Source organism: Acipenser ruthenus, chromosome 33, assembly GCF_902713425.1.
Source record: "Acipenser ruthenus chromosome 33, fAciRut3.2 maternal haplotype, whole genome shotgun sequence".
In the NCBI taxonomy this organism is placed as follows: domain Eukaryota; kingdom Metazoa; phylum Chordata; class Actinopteri; order Acipenseriformes; family Acipenseridae; genus Acipenser; species Acipenser ruthenus.
The window spans coordinates 13733376-13759497 of NC_081221.1; the positions used below are offsets into that span (position 1 = coordinate 13733376).

The following is a 26122-nucleotide window of genomic DNA, read 5'->3' on the forward strand; positions in this document are numbered from 1 at the left end:
ATTTAGCCAAAAATAACACAAATACTTGTCATATTCTTCTGTCTTATAAATGCATTCTTTATAACGCTAATGTACATGTATGGCTTCCATGGCATGCATTTTGAATGTCAAATATATATATATATATATATATATATATATATATATATATATATATATATATATATATATATATATATATATATATATATATATATATAGTCTTTTGATAATAAAAAAATAAACGTGAATGAACACAATTTTGACAATTTGTTCATTAGAGAGTTAAGAGATTTTGTTTCGGCTCCACCCAGATCTCTGTTTTCAGTCTCTGGATTTGAGGTTGAGAAGCAGGGAGACGCTGCTTCTTGTCAACCAGGCATCTGACAGTGTCGACAACCTCCTCCAGTCTCACATGGTAAATAGTCTTGAAGAGGGGTGTGATTCAGCACATCCCCGCTCCTGCTTCATATCCCTCTCCAGCCCCACGCCTCGCTGTATCTCCAGGCTTCGCAGACACGTATTTGTTTTAACTGTGGAAACAAAGTAGTAATACCGGTGCAACGCTACCCTCCGCACGGCTCCTCTTCGACGGCGCTCTGCATGTGCGGATACGGCGTTATCCTATCGCCTAGGCAACCTGGATTCAGCTGAACCTCATTAAGTACGGTCTCTGATCAGCATTTCGATTGTTTTTCTCTCTTTCTCACTGGACAGACGTACTACAGAACCCGAAAGCAGCGGCTAAGGTGAATGCTGGAGAAAGCGAACCGTGTCTAATTTCAATATGCCAGTCAGAAGGGGTCACGTAGCGCCGCAGAACACTTACCTGGACACCATCATCCGGAAATTTGAAGGGCAGAGTAAGCACTTTTCATTAGTTTCGAGATGTTGCGCGATTTACTTTACCTGCCTACATAACCCTGGTCATTTTAGCAGGTTCACTGCCGTTGAGTAAGTGAGACTGTATTTATCAGGTTAACAGTCAATAGAAATGAATCGATCTGCAGTGTGTAATTATTATTATTATTATTATTATTATTATTATTATTATTATTATTATTATTATTATTATTATTATTATTATTATTTATTTCTTAGCAGACGCCCTTATCCAGGGCGACTTACAATTGTTACAAGATATCACATTATACATTATTTTTACATACAATTACCCATTTATACAGTTGGGTTTTTACTGGAGCAATCTAGGTAAAGTACCTTGCTCAAGGGTACAACAGCAGTGTCCCCCACTGGGGATTGAACCCACAACCCTCAACCCTCAACCCTCCGGTCAAGAGTCCAGAGCCCTAACCACTACTCCACACTGCTAATAATAATTATTATTATTATTATTGATAATAATAAATATTAATAAGCATTATAATAATAACAGTAATAATTCGAATTCTATGTTTTATTTCTTATTTAATTTGTTTCACAGTTTTTGAAAATGTGGTTAAATATAGCAGCCTAGGCGCTGGGGAGGTTATGTTCGGTCTAGTCCCCGCTGTCAGCCAGATTGATGCACAGCAGAGAGCACTGGACCGGCAGATCAGCGACACCAGGACACATCTCTACCCGTGTTGAAAAAAAAAAAAACAAGTTTAATGTAATACTGAAATAACTTTCAGCTCAGGCGTTCATCTCTGGTGTTTGAACTGATATTATAGAACATGCCCTTAAAAACAAAACAGAAAACCACTGCTCATACGATATTAACATCTGAGTGCTTGTATGTTTAGTTTCTTTGCAGAATGTGTGCACATTACTCCAGTATTTTCTCATGGTGCCAGCAATGCAGCTGGTTGTGAGGAAGGGTTAATGCCTCTTTGAAGCCCTCTATTGATTTTTAACAACTTTAAACACAGAATTCAAAAGCCCTTGATAGAGCCATGCCTTCCCTGCTACACCAGCCTCTAAAGAACCCGGATAGCTTGTACAGCCCAAGCCCTTAGCAGGAATCAGGGCCTCTTGAACTGCCATTCCCACTCAGCAGAAACATGCAGGCAAGAGAGAACTGCAAAAACGTGTTTGTCTTATGAATGTTTAAGAGCAGGATTAAAAGCAGATTTGAATGCAGTCCTAAATTCCTGTGGTGTTACACACACCAGCTGGTCTGCTTGCACTGTGCGGCCATCATAGAAATCTCATGACTTTATCTTACCCTATAATGAAAGATACATTTTTGACTATCTTGAAAAATCATTTTTTATCTTAGTTAAAAGAGGCCTAAAATTTTCTGAAACAGCATCTTTGTAGTTAGGAGAAATCAAAATACCCAAATACACTTACCTCTTTTTTTTACATTAATTATTTTTATAGTTTTTGTTGTTGTTAATTTAATTTCACTATTATGTATTATGTATTATATTTATTTAGTTTCTAATGGGTCTTTTAGTTTCAGTTTTTATGTGTTTTTGTGTATTGTGTATATTTCTTCTGGATCCTGCTTGTGATTGTTAAAAAAAACAACAACTGAAAAATCAATAAAATATGCATTAAAAAAAAGAAATCTCATGACACAGCAGAGAATGTGGAAGTAGAGGGTCTAGGTGGGCCGTATTGGAATCCATCACTGTCTGGATCATTAAAATAGATTCTATCTATCTATCTATCTATCTATCTATCTATCTATCTATCTATCTATCTATCTAAGTATGTAAGCACAGACTCTGGTTTCCTGTCACACTGTCACCGGCTCTGATATCCTGTCACACTGGCACAGGATCTGATATCCTGTCACACTGTCAGATGATGTGATATCCTGTCACAGGCTGTGATATCCTGTCACACTGTCACAGGCTCTGATATCCTGGTCACTGGGGATTGCCTGAGGCTGATGCTCTTGGAAAGGGCACTGCATTGGGAGCTCCTGTGGATCATGCCGTTACTGAAGGTTGTTCAGAGGTAGTGAAGAATGTGATGCTTTTTTCACTTTCATTTGTTTCTTGCAGCAGCACCAGTTAATGGCGGCTGATACTGCTCACTCATGAAGACGTGAGATACAACACTCTCATTAATGTGATGTTTGAATAGGTCTTGGGTAGAACAGTGATGTCATCTTCACTTCATCGAAGAGATCACTGTGCTGTCAAAGTGTTGGAAGCATTAAAACCTCTGCGTGTGTGATTAACACAAGGCAGAGCTGCATGATGACGGAACTCAGTCAGCTTTAGTCACATCAAAGGGGATCAAGTGAGCATCATAAAGAGATCACAGAAGATGTCAAAGCCCTTTGAATAATTTACAGCTCCTGAGGAGAATTCCAATGACAGCAGAATACATTAGCTTGAAAGCACAAACAGTGCGACCTGGCCTGCCCATTTCTGAATTTGTCTAGGGTTAGGGTTAGGGTACACTTTGCTCAGTCTCACAGGCGTGATATTAAGAGCTTTGTGAATACTGTTCTGATCTGTTTAGGATGCTGTGTGTTTAGTTGGATTCTTTCTTGCACTGTTCTGATCTGTTTAGGATGCTGTGTGTTTAGTTGGATTCTTTCTTGCACTGTTCTGATCTGTTTAGGATGCTGTGTGTTTAGTTGGATTCTTTCTTGCACTGTTCTGATCTGTTTAGGATGCTGTGTGTTTCGTTGGATTCTTTCTTGCACTGTTCTGATCTGTTTAGGATTCTGTGTGTTTAGTTGGATTCTTTCTTGCATTGTTCTGATCTGTTTAGGATGCTGTGTGTTTAGTTGGATTCTTTCTTGCATTGTTCTGATCTGTTTAGGATGCTGTGTGTTTAGTTGGATTCTTTCTTGCACTGTTCTGATCTGTTTAGGATGCTGTGTGTTTAGTTGGATTCTTTCTTGCATTGTTCTGATCTGTTTAGGATGCTTTGTGTTTAGTTCGATTCTTTCTTGCATTGTTCTGATCTGTTTAGGATGCTGTGTGTTTAGTTGGATTCTTTCTTGCATTGTTCTGATCTGTTTAGGATGCTGTGTGTTTAGTTGGATTCTTTCTTGCACTGTTCTGATCTGTTTAGGATGCTGTGTGTTTAGTTGGATTCTTTCTTGCATTGTTCTGATCTGTTTAGGATGCTGTGTGTTTAGTTGCATTCTTTCTTGCATTGTTCTGATCTGTTTAGGATGCTGTGTGTTTAGTTGGATTCTTTCTTGCATTGTTCTGATCTGTTTAGGATGCTGTGTGTTTAGTTGGATTCTTTCTTGCACTGTTCTGATCTGTTTAGGATGCTGTGTGTTTAGTTGGATTCTTTCTTGCATTGTTCTGATCTGTTTAGGATGCTGTGTGTTTAGTTGCATTCTTTCTTGCATTGTTCTGATCTGTTTAGGATGCTGTGTGTTTAGTTGGATTCTTTCTTGCATTGTTCTGATCTGTTTAGGATGCTGTGTGTTTAGTTGCATTCTTTCTTGCATTGTTCTGATCTGTTTAGGATGCTGTGTGTTTAGTTGGATTCTTTCTTGCACTGTTCTGATCTGTTTAGGATGCTGTGTGTTTAGTTGGATTCTTTCTTGCACTGTTCTGATCTGTTTAGGATGCTGTGTGTTTAGTTGGATTCTTTCTTGCACTGTTCTGATCTGTTTAGGATTCTGTGTGTTTAGTTGGATTCTTTCTTGCATTGTTCTGATCTGTTTAGGATGCTGTGTGTTTAGTTGGATTCTTTCTTGCACTGTTCTGATCTGTTTAGGATGCTGTGTGTTTAGTTGGATTCTTTCTTGCATTGTTCTGATCTGTTTAGGATGCTGTGTGTTTAGTTGGATTCTTTCTTGCATTGTTCTGATCTGTTTAGGATGCTGTGTGTTTAGTTGGATTCTTTCTTGCACTGTTCTGATCTGTTTAGGATGCTGTGTGTTTAGTTGCATTCTTTCTTGCACTGTTCTGATCTGTTTATAATGCTGTGTGTTTAGTTGCATTCTTTCTTGCACTGTTCTGATCTGTTTAGGATGCTGTGTGTTTAGTTGGATTCTTTCTTGCATTGTTCTGATCTGTTTAGGATTCTGTGTGTTTAGTTGGATTCTTTCTTGCATTGTTCTGATCTGTTTAGGATGCTGTGTGTTTAGTTGGATTCTTTCTTGCATTGTTCTGATCTGTTTAGGATGCTGTGTGTTTAGTTGGATTCTTTCTTGCACTGTTCTGATCTGTTTAGGATGCTGTGTGTTTAGTTGGATTCTTTCTTGCACTGTTCTGATCTGTTTAGGATGCTTTGTGTTTAGTTGGATTCTTTCTTGCATTGTTCTGATCTGTTTAGGATGCTGTGTGTTTAGTTGCATTCTTTCTTGCACTGTTCTGATCTGTTTAGGCTGTGTGTTTAGTTGGATTCTTTCTTGCACTGTTCTGATCTGTTTAGGATGCTGTGTGTTTAGTTGGATTCTTTCTTGCATTGTTCTGATCTGTTTAGGATGCTGTGTGTTTAGTTGGATTCTTTCTTGCACTGTTCTGATCTGTTTAGGATGCTGTGTGTTTAGTTGGATTCTTTCTTGCATTGTTCTGATCTGTTTAGGATGCTGTGTGTTTAGTTGCATTCTTTCTTGCATTGTTCTGATCTGTTTAGGATGCTGTGTGTTTAGTTGGATTCTTTCTTGCACTGTTCTGATCTGTTTAGGATGCTGTGTGTTTAGTTGCATTCTTTCTTGCACTGTTCTGATCTGTTTATAATGCTGTGTGTTTAGTTGCATTCTTTCTTGCACTGTTCTGATCTGTTTAGGATGCTGTGTGTTTAGTTGGATTCTTTCTTGCATTGTTCTGATCTGTTTAGGATGCTGTGTGTTTAGTTGGATTCTTTCTTGCACTGTTCTGATCTGTTTAGGATGCTGTGTGTTTAGTTGGATTCTTTCTTGCATTGTTCTGATCTGTTTAGGATGCTGTGTGTTTAGTTGCATTCTTTCTTGCATTGTTCTGATCTGTTTAGGATGCTGTGTGTTTAGTTGGATTCTTTCTTGCACTGTTCTGATCTGTTTAGGATGCTGTGTGTTTAGTTGCATTCTTTCTTGCACTGTTCTGATCTGTTTATAATGCTGTGTGTTTAGTTGCATTCTTTCTTGCACTGTTCTGATCTGTTTAGGATGCTGTGTGTTTAGTTGGATTCTTTCTTGCATTGTTCTGATCTGTTTAGGATGCTGTGTGTTTAGTTCGATTCTTTCTTGCACTGTTCTGATCTGTTTAGGATGCTGTGTGTTTAGTTCGATTCTTTCTTTGTTCCCGTGTTTGCTGTCTGGATGAGTTTCTTGTCAGACTCACGCACAGTAAGATTGGTTTGAAGGAAGTGATGTCGGATCTCCCTTCCTTTCCTCTGGCTGCTGTTGCTCTTCAGCTGTGAAACTGCCATTTAAAGGTCCTGCTCAATCTCCCTGCCCTTTCACTGCAGCAAAGGCTTGTTTAATTGGAACAGAAATGGCACACTGTGTGTATTTGGGCTGCTGATGTGCTGGTTATTTATTTATACAGGTCATGCTGCTCGCAGTCATGGGAAATTCTGTCGAGGTTCCAGCGAAATGTATCACACTTATTCAATTTATAAAGGGAATAATTAGGCTAGATCAAAATATAGCCTCTTTTTAAGTGCTTTGGAATGTTCTTTTTAAAATGAGCTGCATAAACGTCACTTTATCTTTCAGCAATGTATTTATGAAGTTTATGCAGCAATGGTGAAAGAAGTTTCTCACTGGTTTGCACACTTTGTGTTTTATTTTTGATTGTATTAATAAGTTCAGTAAGTGCTGCAGTTATTTTAGCTCAGATTCTGTTATCTCACTATTACAGTTACAGGGGTGTGGCAAAGTGGTGATTGATTACAGGTGCGTGCAGTGCAGAGTGGATACAAGAACACACAGTTACCAGTGAGTGATTATTAGTGCTCGTGGTGCAAGACAGTTCTCTGTGAACAAAGGGGAAAGTGTTGGTGTCCGGGTTTGATGCTGGCTGAATAGTGACTGCTCCGGATCTTTAGTAGCAGTCTAAAATAACAAACAAACAGTTTTTACTTAGACAACTAAAACACAATACTCACGTTTTTGGCATCACAGAATACTCCTTCTAGGTTTTTTCTAACCATTTACAAAGGAACAGATCACTTCCACTATGTCCCCTATTTATACCCTGGTTCATGACCCCTAGGTTAAAGAGCGCATCCGCTCCTCCAATCCTCAGATGCCAAACGTTTACCGTCTGGGTCATTGAGTTTGGGTACCGTAGCTCCGCCCTTTTCCTAAATGACCGACTTATCCTAAGGAATAAATTGTCGTGCCATTTAGTTAAGGGTACTCTGTTCCTTTTACACCGTGCCCTCACCCGTCGAGAGGGGACATAGTTATTATGGGCTGTTACAGATTCAGTTCGAGACCATGGAAGGGCTGTGATGTATTGATTGCATGAAGGAGCCTGCCGTCCCACATGAACAGCACTAATGAATGAAGCTGTATCCTGTCAAGCTGTCTGCTCCTGCTCGATTGGGTCGATTCTTAACAGTGGCTTGCAGGCACATTTCCCTATGCAGGTAGCCGGGTACAAGAGAAAGGATCATTACACATTCAAATGCACTGCAGTCTGTTCACTTAATGCTCTCTACTGAGTCTTTTCAGTGTCCTGTAGAACAAAGAAATCCCACTTCATTTGCAGTGTTTTCATTACGTCTGCTTCAGTGGTGCTGTGGATTTTGATCCCTGCTCTGTGCTGTAATTACACAGCTCGGTGAATGAGGGCCCCATACGTTATACAGTATTGCTGGTGTCTCAATGTGGACTGTACTCTCGCAGCCAGCAGCAATTCACAGCATGGAGTTAGGGAGCACTGTGCTTTGAGAACCACAACTGCAGTAAACCAGAAGGGTAGACTAGTGCAAGCATGGGAACTCACATCTGAGTATGGTGAAGCACGTATAAACTGTGGTGTATCACATTCTCAGCATATGCATGGGGAAAGCACCACAGTGAACACTGTGGTCCAGTTAGCTGTAGCTCACACTTCTGTGGACTCGATCGAGTCCTGAGTGTGGCAGTGGAATGACTGCAGTTCACAAGCATGTCTTGGTTTTTTCATTTTGTACTTCATTTTTTACACCTTGTAAACATTACTTTGCATCGGGCTTGGCTGTGCCTCTATATTAAACAAGACACTGAAACTATTTCACTAGTTTCAGTTGGGTTTACTTTTTTCAAAGTCGCATAGCGCTGATATAATGAATAGAGATGCCAGTGCAACAAGGCTGCTTTCTGATGCGCAATGCGCCAAACCAGAAAACATGAAGAAGAGAATCTTCCAGAATATGAGAACTCATATAGAACTTTTCAAATAGAGATCCATTCCGTGAGTAATCTTCATCACCAGTATGGGGTCTCCTATTCAGCACAGAGTACTTCTCCCTGTTTCATTAAGGGTTGTATATTGCTGAATGTGGGCTTGATTGGATTAAAGTGAAGAACAGTGTACTACAGATAAAAGGGTTGATTGCTGATCAGCTGACCCATGCAGGGAAGGGGAGTGGGTATCTGTATCTTTCTTTCCTAACTGCCTGTCTCTCGCTCCCTCCACAGACCGCAAGTTCCTGATTGCCAATGCCCAGATGAAGAACTGCGCTATAATCTACTGCAATGACGGCTTCTGCGAGATGTTTGAGTACTCGCGGGCAGAGATCATGCAGCAGCCCTGCACCTGTGAGTTCCTGGCAGGGCCGGGCACACTGAAGACTGCGGTGGCAGAGCTGGCACAGGCCCTCCTGGGCTCCGAGGAGAGGAAGGTAGAGGTGCTCTACTACACCAAGGGAGGTACGAGAGAACAGCGACACGGGACAGAGACACTGGACAGAGACACTGGACAGAGACGCAGGCACAGAGACACAGGACAGAGACATAGAGATACAGGCACAGAGACACATGCACAGAGATACAGAGATACAGGCACAGAGACACATGCACAGAGGTACACAGAGGTACAAGCACAGTGACACAGGCACAGAGACACACGGGCACAGAGACACTCAGGCACAGAGATACAGGCAAAGTGATACACAGAGACACAGAGACACACAGAGACACACAGGCACAGAGACACACAAGCATAGACAGAGGCACACAGGGACAGAGACACACAAGCACAGAGACACACAAGCACAGAGACACAAGCACAGAGACACAGAGATACAGGCACAGAGACACATGCACAGAGATACACAGAGGTACAAGCACAGTGACACAGGCACAGAGACACACAGGCACAGAGATACAGGCAAAGTGATACACAGAGACACAGAGACACACAGGCACAGAGACACATGCACAGAGATACAGAGATACAGGCACAGAGACACATGCACAGACATACACAGAGGTACAAGCACAGAGACACAGGCACAGACACAGAGACACACTAGCAGACACACAGGCACAGAGACACACAAGCATAGACAGAGGCACACAGGGACAGAGACACGTAGGCACAGAGACACACAAGCACTGAGACACAAGCACAGAGACACACGAAGAGACACAGAGACACACTAGCAGACACACAGGCACAGAGACACACAGGCACAGAGACACACAGGCACAGAGACACAAGACCAGTGCATTATAAAAGAGAAAAATGAAACATTCTAATCAGGTAATAAGAGAAGGCAAAGGTAGATACCCATGAGCTGCAGTGCTGGAAGAGTTAGACTAGTGCAGAATGCAGCAGCAATATTGCTGGGTAAACAAATGGTTCTCTGGTTGCATCCCATTCAGTGACTTCTCACTGAAACAATAAGCTGTCCATCAGGACAGAGCTTTTTTTAGAAAGGAAAATACAAGCTGTCCACGCTGTGCTGTGCCCTGTCCATGGCTGAGCTGTGTGAGCTGGTATCATGTTTCCAGTGTGGGGAGGAGATGGATTAGCTGAGGGTACCCTCCCTCTCCCTCTCCTGCTCACTCACAGCCGGACTGCCTCCCAGAGCCCCGGAGAAGCACTGGTGCACATCAGGATCCTGGGATCCAGCCCTCCAGTGCTGCCAGTCAGCCAGGCACAGCAGGAGCAGCCCTGTGGAGAGCGGGCTGCTTGGTGTCACCCCTTGTCATGTCCGAGTGGCGCACGTCTCTCCCTGTGCAGCTGCCTGTCTCACAGCCTGTGCTCAAAGAGTTTTACACAAGGTAACACAGAGAGCCTTTATTCAGGCGTTACTGCCACTGAAAGGCACGTTACAGTACAGGTATAAGAAGCTAGTTGATACATTGATGAATAAGACGTCAGGGCAATAGGGACCTGTCTCTTGGCTGACACTAGCAGATTATTGGAAACTGTTTATTCCAGGCTCTTCTCAGCTTTCAGTCTGGCGAAGAACACACACCACTTCATGAATGACTCACAGTATTAGCCCTCAGCCTTGGCAGCAGTGTGGGACCTAGTACTAATAACCTTCCATTCATTTGTTTGACATATTTCAGCAGAAGACACTTGGAGAGCAAGTAAAGACCTTTTAAGCTGCAGTTTGAACTGAACCTTCATATCCCAGAAAAAAAAATGCTTCTAAAAAAAAACTCCACAGTCTATAAATGCCATTTACAATCGCGTCCTTTGGGAATGAAATCTTGACACGGGTATAAATGAGCTTATAGACGAGTTGGACTTCGTTGGGATCACATGACATATCAACAAAGAATTGGGATAGTAATAAAGATATGACTGTGGAGGTTTTCCAGCTGGAGGCTGAGAACATGTGCCTAACATGTGACTTTAACTGGAGAGTACAGTGTGTGCGGCCAGCTGCTTCCCCTGGGTCTGTGTGCTGGAGAGCACAGTGTGTGTGCGGCCTGCTGCTCCCCAAGGTCTGTGTGCTGGAGAGCACAGTGTGTGTGCGGCCTGCTGCTCCCCAAGGTCTGTGTGCTGGAGAGTACAGTGTGTGTGCGGCCTGCTGCTCCCCAAGGTCTGTGTGCTGGAGAGTACAGTGTGTGTGCGGCCTGCTGCTCCCCAAGGTCTGTGTGCTGGAGAGTACAGTGTGTGTGCGGCCTGCTGCTGCCCAAGGTCTGTGTGCTGGAGAGCACAGTGTGTGTGCGGCCTGCTGCTCCCCAAGGTCTGTGTGCTGGAGAGTACAGTGTGTGTGCGGCCTGCTGCTGCCCTGGGTCTGTGTGCTGGAGAGCACAGTGTGTGTGCGGCCTGCTGCTCCCCTGGGTCTGTGTGCTGGAGAGTACAGTGTGTGTGCGGCCTGCTGCTCCCCTGGGTCTGTGTGCTGGAGAGTACAGTGTGTGTGCGGCCTGCTGCTCCTGTACAGGCTTACACTACAACAAGGGGGAACGCACACAGGTCCTTCATTTTGTTTACTGTTTAATCTATCATGAGTTTCCTCCTAGACCCAGAGTGTTTTTTAATAATTAGCCAGAGCAGCAGATGGAGTTTTGTTACAGCTGCGTGCTAACTGGTTCAGATCGCTATGGCAACAGCTGTCAGAGACAGACAGGTTGTCCAGGTAACTAATACAGGTTGCACCGTTTGCCCCTCTTTCAATTTGCACACATTCTAATCCAATAACACGACACTTCACATGTTTAGTTTGATTTAAAGGTGGCTTTGGTGCTGATTCTAGTGCCTCTGCTGCAGAGTTCACTAATCTGCAGGGTGCAGCAGAGGCGAAGAGCTTCACAGCTGGTTGAACGATGGAGCGCAGAACAGGCTTCTAATTGTATTTCCTTTATTTCCATTTTGTTATTTATTATGGGATGTGTGTAATATCCTTTCAATAACGCTGACCTAATATCCAAAACAAACCGGTAATACAAAGTGCTGTAAATTATTATTATTTGTTTCTTAGCAGACACCCTTATCCAGGGCGACTTACAATTGTTACAAGATATCACATTATTTTTACATACAATTACATTATTTTTCACATACAGTTACCCATTTATACAGTTGGGTTTTTACTGGAGCAATCTAGGTAAAGTACCTTGCTCAAGGGTACAGCAGCAGTGTCCCCCCCACCTGAGATTGAACCCACGACCCTCTGCTCAAGAGTCCAGAGCCCTAACCACTACTCCACACTGCTGCCCAAATCCATGGTATCAAAATCATTGCAAATCAGAAAAATCTATAGAGGTAAATCACGCTGAGTCTGAGGCTCAGGTTACAGGACCGCAAAGTTACAGAAACAGTAAATCTGGCTCGGCTACGTGCCCTCTGGGCAAGCTGGCTGTATGTGTGTCTCTCCTTTCAGAACCGTGCTCTGTGTGTGTGTGTGCGTGTGTGCGTGTGTGTGTGTCTCTCTCTCTCTCTCTCTCTCTCTCTCTGCTGTCCTAATGGTGCTGTGTCTGTGTTTCAGGGGCCTGCCTGCCCTGCTTGGTCGATGTGGTTCCTGTGAAGAACGAGGAGGGGGCCGTCATCATGTTCATCCTGAACTTCGAGGTGCTGCAGGGGAGATCGGCCAGCAAGGGGGGCCTCAGACACAAACTGGAGCAGAGCTGGATCCGAGCAGGTGGGTACAGGGAGGAGCAGGGAGGAGCTCCCTGGATCCCAGCAGGTCAGTACAGGGAGGAGCGGGGAGGAGCTCCCTGGATCCCAGCAGGTCAGTACAGGGAGGAGCAGGGAGGAGCTCCCTGGATCCCAGCAGGTCAGTACAGGGAGGAGCGGGGAGGAGCTCCCTGGATCCCAGCAGGTCAGTACAGGGAGGAGCGGGGAGGAGCTCCCTGGATCCCAGCAGGTCAGTACAGGGAGGAGCGGGGAGGAGCTCCCTGGATCCCAGCAGGTCAGTACAGGGAGGAGCTGGGAGGAGCTCCCTGGATCCCAGCAGGTCAGTACAGGGAGGAGCTGGGAGGAGCTCCCTGGATCCCAGCAGGTCAGTACAGGGAGGAGCTGGGAGGAGCTCCCTGGATCCCAGCAGGTCAGTACAGCGAGAAGATCCCTGGATCCCAGCAGGTCAGTACAGGGAGGAGCAGGGAGGAGCTCCCTGGATCCCAGCAGGTCAGTACAGGGAGGAGCAGGGAGGAGCTCCCTGGATCCCAGCAGGTCAGTACAGCGAGAAGATCCCTGGATCCCAGCAGGTCAGTACAGGGAGGAGCCGGGAGGAAAGCCCAGCCCAGGGCACTGTGTCTGGGGGAGCGTCGGTAGTTGCAGACCTGGGTAAAAATAACATTAAGTGGATAGATTGGAGAAACTGAGGGAAAGCCAATGGCACATTACTGTTGATGATGAGAAATGTCTTTCACTGCATTGAGGATATTTTTTAAGTAATTGTATGTCATGTTATCATAGGATCCTATCAATAGCAACTACACTTATAAACTGTTAAGGGCATTGTGGCATGCACAAAGATGTAATTAAAATTTGAAACATTCAAATCTAAACAGCTAACTCTCCCCCCCTCCACTTCCCCACACCTCCCTCCACTTCCCTTACCTAACTTCCGTGCCCTCACCTCTCCCCTTCCCTTCACCTTTCCCCTCACCACTTCCTTCCCCTCTCTCCTCTCCTTCTCCCCTCCTCAGGACAGAGCAGGCGTCTGAGGCTGAAGCTGCCGTCTCTGAGATCCATCGCTCTGCGGCGCACCTCCCTCTCCACGGAGCAGTTTGATGGAGTCGTGGTCGACTATTTAGAGGTGAGCTCTCAAACCCCCTGCCTCCTTCATGCACAGAGGGGCAGTGCTGTATGAAGAGGTGGGGGTGACGCAGTCTCTCCCCACAATGCTAGTGTCCAGCCAGTGTCCAGGCATAATGACGTCCAGTCTTTCTTGTGAAATTCAGGGTGACCATATAGCTCTAGGTTCACCGGGACAGTTTGGGATGCAGTTCTGGTGTCTTTCACCTGTCTCAGGCACCTTTAACTTGTACTTTTTCGTTAAAAGAAGCAGGACTACACTTACCAGAATGCACAGGATCACTCATCCTCAGCCTTCTCGTCACACCTCCCCCTCACAGCGTCTCTGCTCTCCCCTCACCCTAACCTTAACCCTCAGCCTCAGCCTTCTCTTCACACCTCCCCCTCACAGCGTCTCTGCTCTCCCCTCACCCTAACCTTAACCCTCAGCCTCAGCCTTCTCTTCACACCTCCCCCTCGCAGCGTCTTTGCTCTCCCCTCACCCTAACCCTCAGCCTCAGCCTTCTCGTCACACCTCCCCCTCGCAGCGTCTTTGCTCTCCCCTCACCCTAACCTTAACCCTCAGCCTCAGCATTCTCTTCACACCTCCCCCTCACAGCGTGTTTCTACACTGGAAGGTATTCACTGGAAAGCTGTGGAAAGGGAGGCTTGCTGCCACGCTCTGAACAGGCTGTCACACGCACTTCCACTCTAATTTATTCTATGTAAAGAAATGTGTTAAATTATGCAGTCAGTTATTGCATGGAGCAGTTTTATTCTGGGATCTGCTAATTATACTTTGGCACTTGGCTTTTTGCATTCTTGTGTATGTTACTTATTGTACTGTAAATTCAAATCTTTTCAAATCTGGTGTTTCTTGGTGTTGGGTGGCTGCCTCTAGTCAAGTGGAGAGTGGGCTTCATTCTCGTGCACGCTTTGCTGTGTCGGGGGGTCTGTCATACAGAGTGCAAGAGAACGTACACTCCCAACTTGATTAGAGGCAGCCTCCCAAAACATTACAAGGCATGAACTGTAAATAAAAAGCATACGAAAGCCTGACTTTAATGCACGTCATCTGATGAAGCTGCTGTGGTTTGAACCGTATCCGGACCCAATACAGCGCAACCCCACCACAGCAGGACCCCTTACCGCGGGACACCGTTACAGAGACAGACCACGACCGCGAGCCACGTTACAGCCCATCACCGCGCACAACGTTGTAGCTATACTGCCTGCCAGAGATGCATTCAGGGTCTTAAGTTATAGTGAAGTAGCTGCATGGTTTGTTTCAAGTTATTGTCATTATTTATTATTTTTTTTATTACACATTACCTTGACAAGTTGCGCTTCTTCATTAAATATGTATTTTCCATGCAGAGTTTCGATAAAGGACACTTCAGAAGCAATTCGTGTTCAAAGCACCTTTTTTATTATTATTTGTCATACAGTACCAAAATAATAATAATAATCCTGGCTTCTTTTCAAATAGACATGGTTCCTCTTTTTTGTGCTGCTTTAGGATATGCTCTGGTAAATTAAGATTAGGCATTGAACAAACGAATAACGAAGTTTTGACAGTCGGTTATGCAGGATTTCCTTTCATTTTTTTCAAAATTGTACCATTCAAGTTTTACGACTGTAGGCTGCTGCCAGCAGTGTTCTATCGATGTTTATGCTGAAATATTCTCCCTTTTGATTACTTCACAGACTAGTTTACATGGACTTTATTCTTCACCGCTACTCCATACATTTACATTCGCCACACAACAACAATAGTATTAATATTAATTAATAATAAGTATTATTAGTATTAATAATAATAGTAATACTAGCAATAATAATAATTTGCGGCTAACTGCATACCTTGGACCCGATGAAAGGCCATATCTATATACATGGCTGCTTTTAGTAATTTAGTCCAACTTGGGAGTCACTCCAACTTTTATATCTCCATTAAAATCAATGGTGTTTTGTATATAAGGTAATTTTTGTTTACCATGACATTGAATTATAAATCTTTCCATCCTGTCCCCTCTCTCCTCTCCTTTCCCCTTTCACCCCTCTCCCCTCTCTGCTGTCTTCTTCTCTCTCTCCTCCCCCCCTTTCCCCTCTCTCCCCCTCCTCTCCCCTCTCTCATCCCCTCTCCCCTCCTCCCCCTCTCCTCTCCTCCCCTCTCTCCCCTCCTCTCCCCTCTCCTATCCTCCCCCTCTCCCCCTCTCTCTCCTCCTCTCCCATCTCTCCCCTTCTCCCTCTCTCTCCTCCTTCTCCCTCTCCCCCCCCTCTCCCCTCCTCCCCCCTCTCCCCCTCCTCTCCCCTCCTCCCCTCTCTGCCCTCCTCCCCCAGCCCTGCAGTGAGGAGGTGCCCTTGAAGGAGTTCCGGATCCCCTCGAAGGAGAGCTGTACTCAGTCTGAGACGGAGGCTCTGATTGAACAGGACCGGCAGCCGGAGCCAATGAGCCACTCCTCCCCCAAGCGCGCGCCCAACCGTCTGGACCCGGACACACCCTTCAACACGGGCAGCCTGTCCCGAACACACTCCCGGGACAGCGTGCGGAGCCTGCGCCGGGCCTCATCACTCGACGACATTGATGCCATAAGGGGAGGCTGTGTCCCAAACACAGGTGAGGGGCAGACTGACACCCAGGACTGAGAGAGACAGACACAGAGACACTGACATCCGAGACACAGAGACTCCAGGGACAGAGAGGGAGACTGAGAGAGACAGACACAGAGACACTGACATCCGGGACACAGAGACACTGACACCTGGGACACAGAGACTCTGACACCTGGGACACAGAGACACTGACACCCAGGGACACAGAGGGAGACTGAGAGAGTCAGACACAGAGACACCTACATCCGAGAACACGGAGAGAGACTGAGAGAGACAGATACAGACACTGACACCCAGGACACAGAGAGAGGCACACAGAGGCACAGACACACAAGAACACAGGCAGCATCCTTTTAAACTGCCAGACTGCCATCCTCTAATTCAGTGGCTCCCAATTAGGTTTTGGAGGACAATTGCACTCTAGGGTTAAGAGGTGAAATTAAGTAATTGCTGGCTCTCAACTTAAATTAATATTACATTGGTCCAGGGGTGAAATTCTGCTGGTACTCACCGGTCCTCTGTACCGGGACTTATTTTAATGCCAGTACTGCGCACCGGGACTTATTTAATCTGCTTTTCATCCAACGCGGATGCATTCCATCCACTCGCACAGTCCACTAGCTCAACGTTTCTCAATTGAATTCTGTTTCCTCATACTGCTTCTGTTTCTGTTTGCTGCTACTGGCCACCATTAACATCAGTATAATCATTGCATGTTGACTGGCCAAGCTTTCATTCTGATTAGATTTCATTTTGGCATTTGTGTCAGTGCTCCTTCGTTGATCATCGAGAGAAGACGTGAAAACAGCGGTATGGAGTAATTATGATTATTATGAAGTAATCATTATTTTCTTTAGTGTGCTGGAGAAACAAACACTGCTGCACATGAATTTGAAGGCAAAAATCCACGTCAGTGTTCGCCATAAATTACATAGTTGATAAATATTAGAAATAATTTTCATAACCCGTCCTGCCTTCACCGCTTTACCACATTGACAGAATTTGCGCGAAATTTTCTAAAATGGAAAGTGATGTGTGGGACAGTAGAGATTAACAATAAAAAACAGGATCAAAGTACAGCTTCAGATTGGGTAAGCGAGTCAGAATCGGGATACAAACACAAACACTGGCCCCACGTTTTGTTTTGTTTTGGGATCCTAGTATTTTCTGCTATGAGGACTGTCACAAACGAAAACCAAAACGGTGCGGTGTTTTCTCTTTGTACAATCCCCCCTTTTGTAAAATGGTGAGTCTTCACTTGTGTGCACATCTAAAAGAAAGGCAGAAGTAAACCACAATAATCATATTACTTTATGAAAACGTGTCTTTTGCCACTTTGCTTCTTGTGCAGAAACCAATACCGTTCCTGCCTGGAAAATCTTTTTCTGGAACAGATCATGGTAATTAATCTACACAGAGACACAACAGAGAAGCACACAGAACATATTATTGTAAGATAAGTAACAAGTACAAAATAAAGAAAAGACACAGGGATATCTGTTCTAATCCAATGCTATTATTGTAGCATGGCCAGGTCCTGTTGTAGGTGAGTACCCAGGGTCTGGAAAGTATGGGGATGATTTCAGAGAATGCTATGGAGATTACAATGACCGGGTACATCATTAGTAGTAGCAGCGCCTGTTACATCATACATTTGAGGGGGATTTTAGCCCCCATTGTGCATTGTTTGACTCAGACCTTTTTGTATCTTTTTTCATACCACAGTTGGTTTTTTATACCATTTTTTATGATATAAACAAAACTCCCTCTCTACAGCAGTTACTGCACAGTGTAATATTTCTAAATGCTTGTCATTTAAGGTTTAAGTTTAGTGTTATATTACAGTACATGACTGAGTGATACATGCAGAGGAGACAAAGCTTTCAGCATTTTCAGCTTCCTTGTTTATGGTGAATTGGTTATAATTGATCGGTTATTTTTTAAGGCTTATTTTGTATTTATAAATGTATCGCGTACCGATATGTATACATTTTATAAGTATTTATTCATTGGCACTCAGATTGTCTCAATTTTTAAAATGTTTACACCCGGCTATGCATATGAGTACCTGCACTTTTGTGTTGAGAATTTCACCCCTTCATTGGTTTCAACTACAGCCCTCCTCTGCTGGAGAGCTAGTGAATGAAACAGGTTTCAAAGTCACTAATCCGCCCCCCTCCCCTTCTGCTCTCGCCCCTCCCAGGCGCTCCGAATGCCTTCAAGCCCAGCCTGCTGAACTCCACCTCGGATTCGGACCTCATGCGCTACCGCACCATCCACAAGATCCCCCATATCACCCTGAACTTCGGGGACCTGGGCGCGGAGAAGCTGCGCCCGGCCTCGGCCACGGAGATCGAGATCATCGCTGCCAGCAAGCTGAAAGACCGAACGCAGAACGTCACGGAGAAGGTCACGCAGGTGGGCTCTGCAGAGCGCTGCTGTATTTCACTGAAATGTCACTGCAGGTTACAAACACAGAACCATTCCACTTCAAATGACACTGTCATCGTTTCCCTGTAGAGTGCATGTGCATGGCTGTTTGATTTCTGAGAGTAGGAGCAGGTTTAACTGGATGTATAATGATCTTCATTATGTTATCTTATTCCCATTCTGCTTTGCGTATTTTACAGAATAGCAAAACACCTCGAGCACTGGGGCTACTGATCATAAAGAGACGGTGCAGAAGAACAAACACACAGCCGTGCCATTGCCATGTAATAAACGAATAGCCGTCCATGAGTGTTGTACTGTATGAGAGACGAGTGCACAGTGGACTGAGAGAACCTGCCAGGGGGTCAGCTTCCTTGGATAAGATCTCTCAGCTAGACCTTTTGACAATAGAGCCCAGCTTTGCTAATGGCAGGGAAGCACCTTGGTTATGTATTCTTTTAAGAGGCTGGTCGTTTCAAACAGTGGGAGAGACCTTGTCTTATCCAGGCTGCAGTGTGCTGGTCATTTCAAACAGTGGGAGAGACCTTGTCTTATCCAGGCTGCAGTGTGCTGGTCATTTCAAACAGTGGGAGAGACCTTGTCTTATCCAGGCTGCAGTGTGCTGGTCATTTCAAACAGTGGGAGAGACCTTGTCTTATCCAGGCTGCAGTGTGCTGGTCATTTCAAACAGTGGGAGAGACCTTGTCTTATCCAGGCTGCAGTGTGCTGGTCATTTCAAACAGTGGGAGAGACCTTGTCTTATCCAGGCTGCAGTGTGCTGGTCATTTCAAACAGTGGGAGAGACCTTGTCTTATCCAGGCTGCAGTGTGCTGGTCATTTCAAACAGTGGGAGAGACCTTGTCTTATCCAGGCTGCAGTGTGCTGGTCATTTCAAACAGTGGGAGAGACCTTGTCTTATCCAGGCTGCAGTGTGCTGTGTGACGTGCTGTAGCTGCTGGCATGGTGGCTGCTGTACCCGCCAAGTGGAAAAAATTAATCAATGGAGGCAAATAGAACTGTTTTGAGCTGTAATTAAACTCCACTTGATCTGTCACAGACTCACGTCAGCAGCCTAAACGCACGCCCCCTTTTCCATTGATAGCATGTTTAACATCCAGTTAACCCTCTTAAATAAAAGACGATGTGGGATTTATTTCAGATGTTATTTCTGCACTGGTTTGCCTTAGTCTTTTGATAAAATCTCATTTATACATTATTTTGAACATGAAATCATGCTACCCAATATATTTCAAGTAGTGCTTGCTCCAATATTTCAATATTTGTCCCAGCGCTATTTATTTGTAAACTCTTTGTAACACAAGCTCTGTGATTAGGCACAGTTTGCATTAGGCAACAATCCTTATCCTCAAGCAAACGCTGATTAATGCAGCCTTAGTGTAGACTGACGTTATAACAAATCATGCACCAATCACACCAAACCCACACTTTTAATAACTCACACGACCTTGTAAACCTCGATGATTTAGTAAGAATTCTACAGTTTGATTTCGACGAGATGGTCGGGAGATAATCAGAAAATATTCCTAATTTGTAGTTTTCTTTGTCGTATTCCTATAAGCACGAATTGTAACTTGTTATTCGTGCTAACTCCACCAGGGGGCGCCTCTTGCTTGTGTGTCTGATTAGTTGTTCCAGTCCAGAGGGGGATCCTCTTTTCGCTCCTGGTCTCCTGCCTGCCTTTGCTCTCTCGGCACTTGCGTCTGTTCCAGTCAAGGTGTTACTGTGAGAGTTCACATCGGCAGACTAAGCATCCATCTCTCAGCATGGCGGCCCTAATGTCATGTTTTCATGAGTTGTAAACAGGGTCGTTCTTTATTAGTTAAAAAGGAGATTTGAGATCTGAAGTAAATCTCTGCTAAGTAAGGCTGTATGACTACTAAAAGGGACTTGAATTTATTTGTTTTATTAAAGGTTAGAGACTCACATGTTGGTTTTCATAATCTTGTTACACCTACTTTAATCAAATCAACGGTGACAGAATAGATCGCTGGTGGTCTCATGTATCAGGTTAGTTATTAGACTAGAGGTGGGTCCAGCTGTTAAGCTGTGGTTAGTGATGGATCTCAGGCTGTCACAGTTAGTTTCTTACTGATTCTTCAAGGTGTGTCACAGATCACTTCCTGCTTTCTGTCTTGAAAGTGAGTAGTGAGTGAGAATGCAGCGCTAGGTCCTTCACTGCTTGCTGCTCAGTTTTGATTATTCAGCAGCGAGAGGAGCGCTGGCTGGGGGAAGGTCAGGCAGACGTGTTACTGCTGTGTTGCTGTCAAGCTCTGTCCCACCCCCTGTGCTCACACTGACCTTGGCAGGGCTGGCTAATGGGGCTAGAGGACGGAGTAAATGGAGTCTCTGTCTCTGTCTTGCTTTTGAACTACAGGAGTCAACATGAATATCTGCAAGATCATTTACATTTATTGCAATCATTTAAATCTCAACCACAGTTAAATAAACTGCAGTTACCGCGTGTGCCCCCTTTAACACAGTTATTTTTTAATAGAATTGAAATCTGCCAGAACATTCTGCTTTGTTTACACATTCCTCCTTGTTGACACTCCCTGTTAACATTGTATTTTGCTTTCTTTGGCAGTCCCAGTGGTATTCAGCAACACACTGTCGACTGTATAATACACAGATAGCAGACTGGCATTGCAAGTCAGAGGTTGACTGCAGGCTCATCTTCTCTCTTTTAAAATCATTTGTACAATTCCTGCAGAGATGTTTTGATTTCGCGCCCACGTAGAAATTCCTCATAATAGGTTCAGAAAATAGGTCAGAAAATGGCTGGCTTTTTAATATCAGTTTAATGCCACTCATCTGTAGAGCTGAATGCCCTACAGCAGATTATTGGGTATGCTGTCACTCACACGACACACATAATACCTAACGATGTGCCCTCCCTCGCTCCACACACATACTGGACAGGCTTGCTTTTGAAGCTGCCTCCCTGCCCTTCCCTGCAGAGTCCACACACTCTACATCCCATATGAGTAGAGACCACATTACATCAGCACAAACGATGCCTGGCAGTGTGCAGGCTTTATATAATCTGCTGGCTGTGCCAGTGCGGCCCCAGTTCTTATCTTTATACTGATGCTGATGCTGGAGTGGCATCCTCTTGTTTGCAGTGTATCTGGATGAGGGAATGTAATAACAGAAGCAGTAGAATGTCTTGGTCCCTTTCTCAGCTTGCTTCAGTCCCTGTCTCTGCGGTTTGATCACAGATAGGTGCTGTCTAAATGGAGACACTTTGTGCAGTCACAGATCTGTCCTTCAGACTGATCGTTATGCTCAATGCGGCTCTCTACAGAACCGCTGCAGCTGGAAGCCTACTATAGGAAGCCTGCAATCCCTGTGCATTAAAACCATGGTTAAAAAACAGGCTTCTGGGGCGGCGCTCAATTGGCGGAGCGTCGCCTGGGGGGGAGGGAGGGTTCGGTCGGCCAGGGCGTCCTCGGCTCACCAGCGACCCTTGTAGTCTGGCCGGGCGCCTGCGGGCTTGCCTGTAAGCTGCCCAGAGCTGCGTTGTCCTCTGACGCTGTAGCTCTGAGGCGGCTGCACGGTGAGTCTGCAGAGTGTAAAGAAGCGGTCGGCTGACGGCACACGCTTCGGAGGACAGCGTGTGTTCATCTTCGCCCCTCCCGAGTCAGCGCAGGGGTGGTAGCGGTGAGCTGAGCCTAAAAATAATTGGGCATTTCAAATTGGGGAGAAAATAATAAAAACTAATTGGCAACGACTAAATTATTAAAAGAAAAAAAAAAAAAAAAAACAGGCTTCTTCTGAATGTATTGTAACTAATGTTGCCAGTGCTTACAGTACCTTCTGAAGGGTAAGACCGGAGACAGCTCAAGATTCCGCATATTAGTGGCAGGAAAAGGTCACGTGCTCCAGGAAGAATTCCCTCAGGACAGTGCAGGTCACAACTATGCATGTCATTGGTGAATCATTTTCTTGTTTAAATCTCATTTCATGTCATGTATTTTGGTGGCAGTGCTCTGTGACTGCGCAGAGGGTTCAGGGCTCTCAGGGGGAGTCTGTAGTCTGATTCCCTTCTCCTCTCCAGACTGACTGAGCTGCAGCTCGCTTTGTGTCTCTATTTTTGTTGCTCGGCTGCTTTTTCGCGCTTTAGAAATTGCATTCACACCATTCAGATCAGCCTGATGGCTCTGAGGGATAGCGTGTGCAATGTGTTCGTCAGTAGAGATCCTTCCCAACCTCCAGTGCAGATAACACTGGAACTGCTGTCGCTCGAGGGGCTTCATACTAACTGGGTGTCTCTGTGCCTGTCTCTGTCTCTGCCTCTGTCTCTGTCTCTGTCTCTGTCTCTGTGTATCTCTGTCTCTGTGTTTCTCTGTGTCTGTCTCTGTGTCTGTGTCTCTGTGTGTCTCTAGAAAGAGTGCAAAGAAGAGCAACCAGAATTATCCCGGGTTTAAAAGGCATGTCGTATGAAGACAGGCTAAAATAATTGAATCTATTCAGTCTTGAACAAAGAAGACTACGCGGCGATCTGATTCAAACATTCAAAATCCTAAAAGGTATAGACAATGTCGATCAGGGGACTTTTTTGACCTGAAAAAAGAAACAAGGACCAGGGGTCACAAATGTAGATTAGATAAAGGGGCATTCAGAACAGAAAATAGGAGGCACTTTTTTTACACAGAGAATTGTGAAGGTCTGAAACCAACTCCCCAGTAATGTTGTTGAAGCCGACACCCTGGGATCCTTCAAGAAGCTGCCTGATGAGATTCTGGGATCAATAAGCTACTAACAACCAAACGAGCAAGATGGGCCGAATGGCCTCCTCTCGTTTGTAAACTTTCTTATGTTCTTATGTTCTTCTTATGTTCTTATGTCCCTGTCTCTGTCTTTCTCTGTGTGTCTCTGTCTCTGTCTCTGTCTCTGGATCAAGGTCTTGCTGGCTTCAAGCCCACAGTATGCAATGTTTGATTATTTTTGTGTGTGTGCGTATGCGTGCGTGTGTCAGTGTGTGTGGGGGGGTTTGTCAGTGTGTGTGTGTCACTGTGTGTGTGTGCTTGTCAGTTTGTTCAGGGGGAGCAGAGAGTGGGCGGTCTGTGTTGGTCAGTTTGTTCAGGGGGAGCAGAGAGTGGGCGGTCTGTGTTGGTCTCTCCCCCTCCTCCCTCTCTCACTGTTCTCTAACTCTCGCATACAAACACACACCACCATGAGCCTCAAACTAAAGCTCAGACCTGTGAGTATTCCAAATCTTCCTCTTTCACTGTTTTTTTTGTATTGTATTGTTTTGCGTTCATGAAAAACTGTTTCTTTATTAGTTTTGATTATCTTGAAGAATGCTGTTGTGTTGCAGTGGCTGATGTGGCTAACTCTCTCGTATGTCGATGCAGTTTTGTAAGTGTATGAGTTTGTAATTTCTCACTGGAATGCATTTTATTTCCAAACACTGATGATCAGGTATGATTGGCTTCCGCTGGGTGAGTGTTCAGGGAACTCATCCCTGTGATTCCAGAGTAGCATGGCTGTGTTGCAGGGACCCCCTTTCACACTCACTGTCCCCGCGTTCCTCTCAGAAACAAGGGGCTTTGATTCACCTCCAGACTGTTCAGCCCAGATTGTCCTTGTGAAGCGGTCGTCTCTCTGTCTGTCTCTCTGTCTCTCTGTCTCTGTCTCTCTGTCTCTCTGCTCCCAGTCTGTCTGCTCTCTGTATCTCTGTCTCTCTGCTCCCTGTCTCTCTGCTCTCTGTCTCCGTGTCTCTCTGTCTCTGTTTCTCTTTGTCTCTCTGTCTCCGTGTCTCTTTGTCTGTCTGTCTCTGTCTCTGTCTCTCTGCTCTCTGTCTCTCTGCTCTCTGTCTCTGTGTCTCTGTCTCCCTGTCTCTCTGCTCTCTGTCTCTCTGCTCTCTGTCTCTGTGTCTCTGTCTCTCTGTCTCTCTGCTCTCTGTCTCTCTGCTTTGTTTCTAGTCGGTTTTGGGGACTGATGTGAAATCTGTCAGGGGACAGCCGATTTCATGATGACATCACAAGCTGTCAGTAAGGGCAAGGAAGTTCAGGCACACTTGGAGCTGTGCTGGGTAGGGCTGAGTTGTGGACAGAGTGTTTGTGAAAAGCCATGAGAATATAGGGGGTTACCTTAATCAGAGTTCAAATGGGAAAGCTCTGTCATTAAAGCAATCTCTAAGAAATCATAATGTGCGTCTTGTTTTGTGATTGTCAGGAAGGTACATATATTCTCGCTGTGGACGTCGTCTATAAAACATTCCTCTATAAACTGACAGTGGGTGAAATTACAATGTGTAAAAATCACTTTGGAATCAAAGGCAAACAAGAACACCTCAAAGAGAGAGTGATTGCAGCCACAGAATTCATTCTCTCAGCTGCTGGAGTAGGATGTGTTTATCATTTATAACAAGCCAGGCACAGCCAACAGTAGGCAACCCTTATAAGAGTTTACAATGGTATTTTTGCATGTTAACTTTACAGATTCCCGTGCTTTTACTACAGATTTACTGTGGTTAATCACGTCTTTACCATGTTTTACAACTTTTACTGCAGATTTACTGTGGTTAATCAAGCCTTTACCATGTTTTACAATATGTATCTGTCCTTCACCATGCCCTCACCTTGCTTTGGGTCTGCTATTGTGCACTGCAGTACATTTCTAAAATGAAATGATTGACTGTATCTCTGTCGGGCTCAATAGCTGGTGTCCCAGAATATTTACATTTCATTAAATGGCAGCCTGTCATTACAAGCCAGTGCTCATTCAGAGTGTCGTTAATTAAATGTTGCTAGTTGGGTTTGAAATCCAATTAAGTCAATGGCATCACTCTTAGCAACCATTGTTACTAAGGACTGCTATGTGAGAGCCGACTGGATGAGCAAGCATCGCAGTGAGAACAGGAGGGGATGGGATTCATAGAGAGGAGGAGATTCATAGAGAGGAGGAGGAGGATTCATAGAGAGGAGGGGATTCATAGAGAGGAGGAGGAGGATTCATAGAGAGGATGGGATTCATAGAGAGGAGAGGATTCATAGAGAGGAGGGGATTCATAGAGAGGAGGGGGATTCATAGAGAGGAGAGGATTCATAGAGAGGAGGGGATTCATAGAGAGGAGGGGATTCATAGAGAGGAGGGGATTCATAGAGAGGGGATTCATAGAGATGATGGGATTCATAGAGAGGAGGGGATTCATAGAGAGGGGATTCATAGAGAGGAGGGGATTCATAGAGAGGAGGGGATTCATAGAGAGGAGGGGGATTCATAGAGAGGAGGAGGAGGGGATTCATAGAGAGGAGGGGATTCATAGAGAGGGGATTCATAGAGAGGAGGGGATTCATAGAGAGGAGGGGGATTCATAGAGAGGAGGGGATTCATAGAGAGGGGATTCATAGAGAGGAGGGGATTCATAGAGAGGAGGAGGATTCATAGAGAGGAGGGGATTCATAGAGAGGAGGGGATTCATAGAGAGGAGGGGGATTCATAGAGAGGAGAGGATTCATAGAGAGGAGGGGATTCATAGAGAGGAGGGGGATTCATAGAGAGGAGGGGATTCATAGAGAGGAGGGGATTCATAGAGAGGAGGGGATTCATAGAGAGGATGGGATTCATAGAGAGGAGGG

At 45.0% G+C, this 26122-nt stretch overlaps 1 protein-coding gene across 1 annotated transcript in view; it reads left to right on the plus strand.

Annotated features, from left to right (window-relative positions):
• The first annotated feature begins 338 nt into the window (after nt 1–338).
• Nucleotides 339–26122, plus strand: part of kcnh6a (potassium voltage-gated channel, subfamily H (eag-related), member 6a) — a 42553-nt gene continuing 16769 nt past the window's right edge. The window contains exons 1-6 of the mRNA XM_034909339.2: nt 339–842; nt 8468–8698; nt 12220–12372; nt 13382–13491; nt 15813–16089; nt 18289–18503. Coding sequence (XP_034765230.2) covers nt 767–842; nt 8468–8698; nt 12220–12372; nt 13382–13491; nt 15813–16089; nt 18289–18503 — 1062 coding nt within the window. The 5' untranslated portion in view covers nt 339–766. The remainder of the gene's footprint in view (nt 843–8467; nt 8699–12219; nt 12373–13381; nt 13492–15812; nt 16090–18288; nt 18504–26122) is intronic.